The sequence below is a fragment of the Malaclemys terrapin genome, chromosome 9, assembly GCF_027887155.1.
Source record: "Malaclemys terrapin pileata isolate rMalTer1 chromosome 9, rMalTer1.hap1, whole genome shotgun sequence".
NCBI classification, from domain to species: domain Eukaryota; kingdom Metazoa; phylum Chordata; order Testudines; family Emydidae; genus Malaclemys; species Malaclemys terrapin.
The window spans coordinates 58,803,825-58,814,406 of NC_071513.1; the positions used below are offsets into that span (position 1 = coordinate 58,803,825).

A 10,582-nucleotide genomic window follows, 5' to 3' on the forward strand; every position below is an offset into this window, starting at 1 on the left:
GCTGTAACATACCTGGGGGGCAAAAGGAATTCAGTTTTCCACATCCCAAAGGCCTTTCTCTCCTCTCACTTTCAATAGTTTTACCCTGTTACCATTCAACTGCCTTCAGCAGAATTACGCCAGAGCCACACTGGTGTAGCTGACTTGTGAACAATGCCCGTAGCTCTCTGCATACACACTTCCCATATGAAACTGTGAAAGTCCACACTTTAGAAAAATCAAACTGGCAAAACCCCTCCATATTGCTGGGCTCTGCTAATTGTTTCCTTTTAATAAAAGGAAATAAAAACCTGCACAAAACAAACACTGTAAATAGCTTGCCAGAGAGACTCCAGAATCTAGGCAAATGGATTTGCTTAACTATGGGTGTTACTGAAAACCTAAAACAGACATCTGAGATTTTGCATTTTAATGTTCATATATGGTATTTTATTGTTTATAAAGAATTCAAGTCCAGACGAGGGTTGGGAGGGGTTTTTTGTTTTGTTTTGTTTTTGTATTTGTGATCAGAAAAAAATGTTCCTGTCAATTTCTTGAGCATCATGTTAAATGTAGATTAAAAGCTCAGCAGGTGAACTTCTGTGACAGACTCGCATATAAACACATACACAAAGCCAAGATTAAGTTAGCCTCTTGAGGAGGCTCATTAAAAAAGAAAATAAAAGAAGCAAGCTACACAGCTTTTGAAACAGAAATTAAATGGGGGTGGAGAGCAACACAGTTCCAGTGTTCTGCCAAATATGCAGCCTATCCTAAAGCAACTAGCAGCTTGAGCCGAATGGATATTTAAAGCTGCTACATGCCTTATAAACTATAACCCGTTTATATGCTCTTGTTTTGATACAAAGAAGAATGAACCAGTAGGGCTAGCTATAAAGATTGTTTTCAGTGAGGAGAAGTGGGGAGAATAAGGGAATGGATCTCCCTTAGCTTAAATTTATTTATGCCCTTATTGTTCCCACAGAACACAATTAAAAGGGGGAGGCATCAGGCTCATAAGTGAAGTGCCCTATAAGAAGGTCTTGAGAACTTCTAGCTCTTCACAGTCCTTGGCCCAGAGGGTGATAGGCGCAGCAGGCAGAGGGAAACACTACAGTGCCATTAGGGCAGTGGTCCCCAAACTGTGGGACACGCCTCCCAAGGGGGCACAGAGGAACATCTGGCAGGGCACGCAGTGGCGGCGGGGGGGCAGGCCAGCCCCCAATGGGGATGGGGACGGAACACCACCTAGCTCTACTCTGCCCCAACACTGCTCCGCCCCCTGCTCTGCCCTCATTACCTCTCCGTCCCCAGGCCAGCTCTGCCTCTGCCCCATCCCCAGTTCTGCACCCAGCTCCTCTGCTGAGCCAATTGTGCAGTAATGGGGGAGAGGGAGAGCCACAGACAGATTCCATTACTGGTAAGGGGGGTGTGACAGGAAAAGTTTGGGCACCACTGCATTAAGAGCTGGTCCAAGAATCTTTCCATTCACTTCAAGGGCTTTAGATCAGTGGTTTTCAACCTTTTTTTTTCCCATTTGCAGACCCTAAAATAATTTCAAATGGAGGTGCAGACCCTTTTGGAAATCTTAGACATAGTCTGTAGACTCCCAGTGGTCCGCGGACCACAGGTTGAAAACCACTGATTTAGATCAAGCCCTGAGTGGAGAAAGCCAAAGTAAGACTGGCTTACTTTGCACAATCTATTAATAGTGACAATTAGGCTAAAGAACTGAGTTGATGCAAAATATAATGGTGTGAAGATTTTAAAAAGCAACTCAAGATTTTGGGCATCTCAATTTTAGATGCTTAACTTGAGACAAATGAAAAACTCAAATTTATAGAAAGCACTGAGCCCCTGCCTTCTAAAAATCAGGCCCCTTTAAGGGGTCTTAAATAGGGCACCCAAAATCACTAGCCAGTTTTGAAAATCTTGATCAATATGTATTAAGTACTAACTGTGAAAAACAGAGAACAAGGTTCTGTTCTCAAAAGACTTGCAGTCTATCACCTAACAGAATCATCCTGCAGAGATTGTAGATAATGTACGCTTTTGGTTCACAATGCTCGCTTTAGTTCCAAATGTTACAAGCACAGAAGACGACAATCTATTCCTTTTATTGCATGTGAACAAAACACAACATTTACTTCAAGAAATGCTTGCCCAAAAATAATTTACAAGTGTCTTTTATATACAAAGCATGGTAAACATCACTCAAAGACAACAAAACTGCATAAACTTTAAGTACACTGACCCACTAGAGCTAAAAATTATCTCTTGTTTACCGTATCAATGCAAAAAACCCAAACAAAACAAAAACAAAATCCCAGGAATTTGCAGTCTTTGGACATTCTAGCACTCCCCATCATTAAGGCCAACTCAGAGCAGCAGAACAATAAAAAGAGCCAAGTGCATTGTAAATTTATGTACCATGCCTAGGTTACGGAATGTAGAGCAATAGGGCACTATGCAGTGATAAAGCTGCATTCTTTTCAAGGTTAAAAGCTTTTAACTCATGATTTGTACATGTGGGCATTTCTGAATGACCTTCGCTTTCCAAGACCTACTGGAAGGCACAATGTTAGACAGATTTTTAATCAGATGAAAGAAGTTGTGTTTTGGGCAACAAACATCGCTTTCCCACTCTTCTAATGCTGATGCAATAGCTGGAAAGAGCAACATTGTCAAACTTCACTGTACAGGGCCAGATTAACTCTCCTGTGGGCCCGGGGCTCTTAGATTTTGTGGGGCCATTGGGGGTTTGGAGTGGGCTCAGGGCTGGGATTGTGATGCAGGAGGGGGTGCAGCTCCAGCTACGGGGGTGGGCTTTTGGGTAGACACAGAGATGGGACAGGGGGTTGGGGTGCAGGAAGGGGTGTGAGGTGCAGGCTCCAGCCGGGAGGCGCTTACCTCAGGCGGCTCCTGGTCGGCGGCGCAGCAGGGCTAAGGCAGGACCCATGCCAGCCCTGGCTCCAAGCTGCTCTGCTCTCAGCCAATGGGAGCTGCGGAGCTGGCGCTGGGAGCAGATTCCCTGAATGCCTCTTGCGTAGGGGCCGCAGGGTCACATTGGCAAGCTGGCGCTCGCGGCTCCAAACACAGGGGGGCGGGGGCAGCGGTGCTGAGGCTCAGGAACATGTGTCCGGCCTGTGGCAGGGAGAATTGCCGCAGGCCGCATCCCACCCACGGGGCTGCCCTTAGACTGAGGCCCTGGACTGCAGCCCCTAAAACACCTGCATTAATCCAGCCCTGTCACTGTACGTACCGAATATAAAGGAAGGAACTGAATGTTCTGAAAGGTGGATTTCATGTCTCCACTGCAGAAGAGCTGTAAAAGTAACTTCAGAATTCTGAAGTCTTACTGGGTTCAAGAAGACCCAGATGGTTCTGTCTGGAGCTTGTTCAAATGAGAATTTTGTAGTCAAATCCTATTTCAACACTAGCCTCTCTCAAATGCACAGGTCGCATAAAAAACAAGCACTGTTTTGATGGCCAAGATACATTATTCAGAGCGGGGAAATGAAGTGATATGATTGCTAGTGTACTGGAAATAATGCAAGAAGGTATCCTTTTTCATCTGAACAAATGAAATTCACTACATCACTGATTTTAAACAAACATCTCTCGTTTATGAATCCTGATTTCATTACAAGCCAGAGCAATGTTATCTTTTTGTGAAGATGCCTTACGAACACAATGAACTGTACTTTGTTACAATAGAGAGAGCACTGTGCTACGACAATATTACAAAGTCAACTGGCAGTTGTTTATTGTACAAAATCATCCCCAGTTCAAAATTAATGAAAGGCCAAGCACAGTGTGTGTAAACAAACCGAGATTACTATAATCAGATTACCTAAACCTCCACATCAGAGCCCCCACATTTCTGAAAATCAAGTCCTAATCCAACCTAATCTGTGGGGTAACAGAAACAAAGAGACCACAGCACTAATATTAGCAAAACTAATATTAGGATACACACAGTGGCGGATTTAGAGTTAGTTGGCCCTGTGCGCAGCTTCATTTTCAAGCCCCCCCCCCCCCCCCCCCCCCCCAGGACCCAGCCAAGAAAAAGAACATTCTCTCTTATCTCCCCCACATTTTTTCATTCTTTTTTTCCTTCATCCTCCTCCTATAAGTAATGGAAAGTAAATGAAAATAAAGTGAGGTACCTTGATTGGGGCAGGGGGTTGCGGTGCAGGAGGGGTTGCGGGGGTCAGGCTCTGGGAGAGAGTTTGGGTGCTGGATGTGGGCTCTGGGCTGGGGGGTTGTGTGTGTGGGGGCCAGCACTTACCTCGGGCGGCGTGGCTCCCAAAGCGATCAGCACATCCCCCCCAGCAGCAGCTCCTAGGCGGGGGGGGGGAGAGGGGGGCAAGAGGTCTCCGCACACCGCTGACTGCAGGCGCCACCCCCACAGCTCCCATTGGCCACAGTTTCCAGCCAATGGGAGCTGTGGAGTCGGGACTCATGGCAGGGGCAGCGTGCGGAGAAACACACACCCCCAGGCAGCGCGAAGGGAGGCAGAGCGGGCAGGGAGCCGCCTTAGCCCTACTTCTGGTACGTCTCTGCGCACCCCTTGGGGGGAGAGGGGCATCGGGTCTCCATGAACTGCCCGGGGAGGGGGTAGCACACAGAGCCGCCTCCCCCCCCCGCCAGAGGCACGCAGAGACATGCCAGCAGCCAGCCACTTCCAAGAGCAGCGTGGGGCCACCAGCCACGGCATGCAGGCAGCCTTCCTGCCTGAGCCCTCCTGTGCTGCCGGCTGGGAATCGGGCAGGTTGTCAGATGAGATTTGTCCTGCATTTTGGGGGCCCCCCGTCGATGGGGGTCCCGTGCCACCACATGGTTTGTTTCATGATAATCTGCTCCTGGATGCACTGGGGGACTAGATTATTTTTTCAATATATTTTGAGTACAGATAGTTTAAAAAGGGTCAAATGCCTTAAATCCCAAAAAACAAATACTAGAGAGAAAACAACCTCATTTAAAAATTACTGAAAAGGTGCAATACTTAGTAGCTGGTTCTGAAATGCCTACAAATACACACAGAATCCATTCTCCAAAGTGGAAAGAACTAATTATTAAGCCTTTTAGGTTAAAGGTAACTGAGCAACTATGTAACAGGACCCTTGCTATATGTTCACAATCTGGAGCTTCATTACAACAGCATTATGCTATTCTCTGGTAACTGTATGAAAAAGCAAGGAGGGTAGGCTTAAATACTGAAGGTAGAGTAGGTTTAAGTACAACTGAGGATCCTGAGCACATGGGTGTCTGGATCTATCCATAAATCTGCCTTTATGGCAGGTTAAGAGTTTGCTAGCTGGGTGCCAAGGTTCACAGACTGGGTTTTTACCGGATCTGAACTTTGAGCAGTTTTCATTGCAGCACTTCACTAAACCACATCAGCAACAGGATAGGTGAAGGGTATTTTGTTTATAAAATGTTTACAAGTGCCTTAAAAATAGAAAATCACAAGGAAAGCCTGGTTTGCTGCTCCCGGGTCAGCCAGCATGACAGTGACTCAAGTATAGTATTAGGATGACTAACACTGAGTTCCGTTGAAAAGAGCAGTAATCATAACAGAGGCAATAAAGAATACTAATAACTAATACGCTAATAACGGCATACTGTTCCTAGGACAAGACCAACTGTTTAAAATACAGAAGAAAGAAGAACAGCGATGCTAAAACACAGACTTGCTCTAAGGCTGCCATACACTAAAGGGATTATTACGTATGCTATTAACGATATATATACAGCACATGGCATTAACAAATGATTGCATAAAATGTTGCATAGCTCCGAGAATGAAACTTACCGAAAAAAATGATACAAGGGATAGTAATAACAACAACAGTGATTTACATTCACTAAAGAGATTGTGCATGGTATTTCCAATGATAGTTTTTTAGACCTCTTGGACTCAAAGACATAAAAATATGTTAAATTAGGGAAGCAGGAATAAGAACAATTGGAGATGCTTTTAAACAAGCCAATTTAAATTTACATAGATTATTGTAAATTATTAGTTTGAGAGCAAGTTAAGATTGGGGCAGTGGAATGAAGGATAGGATGCAAGAGGACAGGAATGCAGTGGGATTTGGTGTCTGTATGAGAGGGGCTGGGGGTCGGACTGGGCGTGTGTAAGGATGAAATTTTGAGTGAGTTGTCTTGCCTGGGATTTTGGGGTGATGCTCTCTCTCTTGCCCAAGGGAAGACAGAGAGATAAAGGGGATGTAGGCTGAGGTTTGCAGGAAAAAACATACAGTTTTTCAGCTAAGGCTTTCGAAGCACCACTCACTGTGCAGGGAAAAGGATAGGAACTGAAGGGGGGATATAGAGTGGGTGTAGGGCTGTATAGGGGTATGCAAAGTGGAATATGGGGGCAACTGTGCATGTACGTGCGGGGGGGGGTTAAGTGTGCAGGGGACTGGTTGTCTTGGGTCTCTCTTGCCTGCGATTGAGGGTGTACAGGTTAGCTGAGGTACAGGAGGATTAGGGATGCACAGAGTAGGGTAGGCATATAGGCTACACGGGCAAGGATAAGGCTGGGCTGAGGAGTGGAGGGTGCTCAAGATGGGATATGGGGGTGCAGAGGGGAGGTTCAATGAATGCAATGGGGTGAGCTAGAGTGCAGAAAAGAGGTGCAGTGCCTGTAATGGTGTGGACAGAGGGGGTGCCTGGGCTAGGGATGCAGAGGGCAGGTGCAGTGTATGTCGTGGCAAGGGCCGGGGGTGCAGACGGATGAATGCTGTGGGGTACAGTGGGCAGGTGGTCTGAGCTGGGGGTACAGAGAGAAGATGCAGTGCACGCCATGTGGGTGGCAGAGGGGATGTCTGGGTTGAGGGTGCAGAGGAGAGTGCAGTGTATGCTGTGGGGTGCAGAAGTGGGTGGCCAGGCTGGGGTGCAGAGGGCAGGGGCATGCACGCAGTAGTGTGAGCTGGGAGTGCAGACAAGATTGCACTGTATGCAGTGTGGTAGACTGGAGGTGCTGAGAGAAGTGCAGTGCATGCCATGGGCTGGGGGTGCCTAGAGAAGTGCAGTGTATGCTGTGGGGGTACAGAAGAGGGGGCCTAGGCTGAGAGTAGAGAGAGGGGTGCAGCACATGAACAAGGGGTGCCTGAGCTAGGGGTGCAACACACACTGTGGAGGTGTAGAGGAGGCGGCTGGGCTGGTGGTGCAGAGTCCAGTGCCCTCTGCAGATGGCGGTATAGGGAGGGGTGCCCAGGTTGGGGGTAGAGAGGAGTCCAGTGCATGCAAAGGGAGTACCTGGACTAGGGGTGCAATGCACACCGTGGGGGCACAGATGAGGTGCCCAGGCTCAGGGTACAGAGAAGTGCAGTGGGAATGAAGAGAGAGGTGGTGAGGGGGTGCAGTACATGCTGTGGAAGTGAAGAGGGGGTGCTGAGGGTGTAGAGGAGTGCAGTGAATGCTGTGGGCTGGGCTGCGGATGCAGAGAGGAGTACAGTGCAAGCCATGGGTGTGCAGAGGGGGTTCCTTGGCTCGGGGTGCAGGGAAATGCAGTGCATACCCATAGGCTAGGGATGCAGCGGGGGATGCCCAGAGGGATGCAGTGCACGCCATGAGGGCGCCAGGGGCATTCCCATGCTGGGGGTGCAGAGTATGCTGCGGGCTGGGCAGGGGATGCAAAAGGAAATACACTGCACGCTGTGAGGGTGAAGAGGGGAGTTCCCGGGCTGGGGGTGCAGGGGAGTGCAGTGAACACCAGGAGGGTGAGGCTGGGTTGTTTCCCTTGCTGGGGATGCCAGGCATGCCCGCGGGGTGGGCTAGGGATGCCGCTCACCTGGGGGCTTTGAGCGCGGCGCTCTCCCTCTTGTCCAACACGCCGGGCACGCAGCTGGTGAGCTCGGTCCAGTCGGCGTGCAGCCCGCAGCTCCAGCCGGTGGAGAAGCGCGAGAAGAGCCAGGTCTCCCGGCGGTTGGGCCGGTAGCAGGTGCACTTCTTCTGCCCGGGCCGGCAGTCGCAGGGCACCTCGAGCCGCACGTTCTGCACCAGGTGGCGGCCGAAGGTGGTGCCGCCCGTCTTCTGGATGTGCAGGAAGACGATCACGTCCTCGCCCTTCATGTCGAAGGCGAGCGCCCGCTCCAGCGCCCGCACGGGGAAGTAGTACTTCTTGACATAGTGCGGGTCCGGCGTGGGGAAGAGGTCCAGCTCCTCGGCCGGGGCGCGGCCGCTGGGCGCCCCCAGGCTCAGCCCCGGCCCCACGTACTGGTACAGGATGAGCATGAAGCACACCGAGCCGGCCACGATCAGCAAGAACTTGCTGGTCCTTTCAACCATGCTCCTGCCAGCGCGCCTCATGTGTCACCATCTCCCGGGGCTGGGCACGCGGGGGGCAGCAGCGGGGGGCACGGTCCGGTCCCGTCCCCCCACAGCGGCTGGCACCCGGGGCAACCTCCCCCTCCTCCTCCGGCCAGCGGTCCTGGGGCGCTGCGGTGCGGGACAGAGCGAGCGGCCGGCGGGTACCAGCCCCCTTCCCAGTCGGTGTCTTCTCTCCCCGGGACTCGCCGACCGGGAGGCGCGCGGCTACCGGGGGCGAGGGGGGGACTGGCTCGAGCCCTTCCTGCCTCTAGCGCGAGCCCACCATGATCGGAGCCCAGCATGCACAGCGCCGGCGCCGCTCGCTCCGCTCCGCTCTCGGCGGCAGCCTAGCGCCGACAGCAGCAGCGCGAGGCAGAGAGAGACAGAGAGAGAGACGGCAAAGCCCCGCAGCCCTTTCAGCTCTGAGGTTGCAAGCACCCGCCCGCAGCCTTTTTTTCCCCTCCCCTTTTCCACTTCCTACTCACAGCCGCTGGCTGCGCTTGGGGAGCTCTCCAGGCTCCCAGACTTTTACAGTTCTCCTCAGAGAGCAGCAGGACGGACCCCTTTGCCTCCGCCCCCCCCCCCCCAGGTTGTCAAGGTGTAGAGCTGCTAGCTGTGGCTATTTAAATAAGAGAGATTTCAAAGTCAGGAGGGAAAAATTGGGGGACGCCGTAAAGGTCTCGTGGAAACACTCTGCAATGCAACCATCCCTTCAGGGAGAGCCTTTGCATGCAGCCTTGAACATCACCTGCAATGAGAGAGGTTTGGCACAGCTGAGTTTATTTCTCCTCCCTTTTTGAAACAAAATTACACAGGTGCTGCTGGAACGGGGGTGCCCTGGCTTAAGGTGGATTCCGTCGTATACAGGGATTAAAGTTTGGTTCAGTGGTTCCCAGCACCCCTGCAAAATTATTAGCACCGAAGGGCATTTGCATGAAAACAGAGTAGTGCTTTCCAAATATATCTGCTCGTTCCCCAGGGGACACTGAATGCCTCTTGTTCTGATGTCACACAAGATGGCAAATGTGAAAAATCGGGACAGGGGGTAATCAGTGTCTATATAAGAAAAAGCCCCAAATATCAGGACTGTCCCTATAAAAGTGGGACATCTGGCCACCCTACACACAAGTGGGTGCCGCAGACTTTATTCTATGACACAATGAGGCTTATGATGGCTGTGGGTGGGAAGGAAAGAGCAAGCATGTGTGATAAACTTTATAGGGGGAAAAAAAGATGTTTTCATGTGTGAGCTGTGTAATTTTAAAAATAAGGGAACAGGTGGTTGGCCTAAAAACAAGGTCAGTGGATGTGATATTGACAGAAAAGCATTTCTAAGGAGAATGCTTTTGCAAAGTTATCAGCAAAGATTTCTGCTCAAAATTAACCCTGTCAGGGAATCCAGTTACAACATAATAGTTCCCAGCATGGTTAAAAGAGGCTCAGGGAACATAGGAATTGCTATGCTGGATCAAACACATGGCCCACCTAGTGCAAAATTCTGTATATGACAGTGGGCAGCACTAGATGCTCGAGAGGAAGATGCAGGAAGCTCCCCAATAAGCAAATAATCTTCAGTGACTAAAGTAGGGTTGTGTTTATAGCTAGGCAAATGCTTAAACACCTTACTAAAGCAGGGTCTAAGTAAATAAAATAAACTACTTGAAAACCTTTGGAGTTCCTTCCCATCCCAAAGGAAGGATGGTCCAGTGGTTAGGGTGTTTGCTTGGGAGATCCAGGTTTAAGTCCCTCCTGTGCCACAAACTTCCTGGATGACCTCATGCAGGTCAGTTAGTATCTGTGCCTCAGTTTCCCATCTGTAAAATGGGGATGAAAGTACTTCCTCAACTTAGGGGGTGTTGTGTGAATAAATACATCAACGATTGTAAGACACTTAGATACTAATGTGATGGGAATCATGTAAGTACCCAACCTAGGAATAGGTTATTCTCTATGTAGAGTCCAGGATACGAGAAAATGCCTCAAGTCTACCAGATCTACCTCTCCTAATTATGTTATTTTCTGTAATTATTTCTATGCTCTATCTTTTTCATGCATTTCCGCCGATCATTTAATTTAACTATGTTGTGACTACATTTCAGAGTCACTAGTTCTTTTCCTCCACCAAAAATAGTCACCACATTTATATGAAGTGTAAAGAAATAAAATGTAGGTTACCTCTTGCAAAGAGCTGAGTCCTATTTATAAGGGGTTAGGAGAAAATGAGATACAAGAACTTAGCCTGAACAGTATTACCAATAAATCTGCTGGATTTTGAGATGAC

The 10,582-nt window shown here is 49.4% G+C and overlaps 1 protein-coding gene across 1 annotated transcript in view; it reads right to left on the bottom strand.

Annotated features, from left to right (window-relative positions):
- The window catches only part of HS6ST1 (heparan sulfate 6-O-sulfotransferase 1), a 298,969-nt gene extending 290,284 nt beyond the window's left edge, over positions 1-8,685 (bottom strand). Inside the window, exon 1 of the mRNA XM_054039225.1 lies at positions 7,784-8,685. Within this exon, the coding sequence (XP_053895200.1) occupies positions 7,784-8,301 (518 nt within the window). The 5' untranslated portion in view covers positions 8,302-8,685. The remainder of the gene's footprint in view (positions 1-7,783) is intronic.
- Between the last annotated feature and the right edge of the window lie 1,897 nt (positions 8,686-10,582).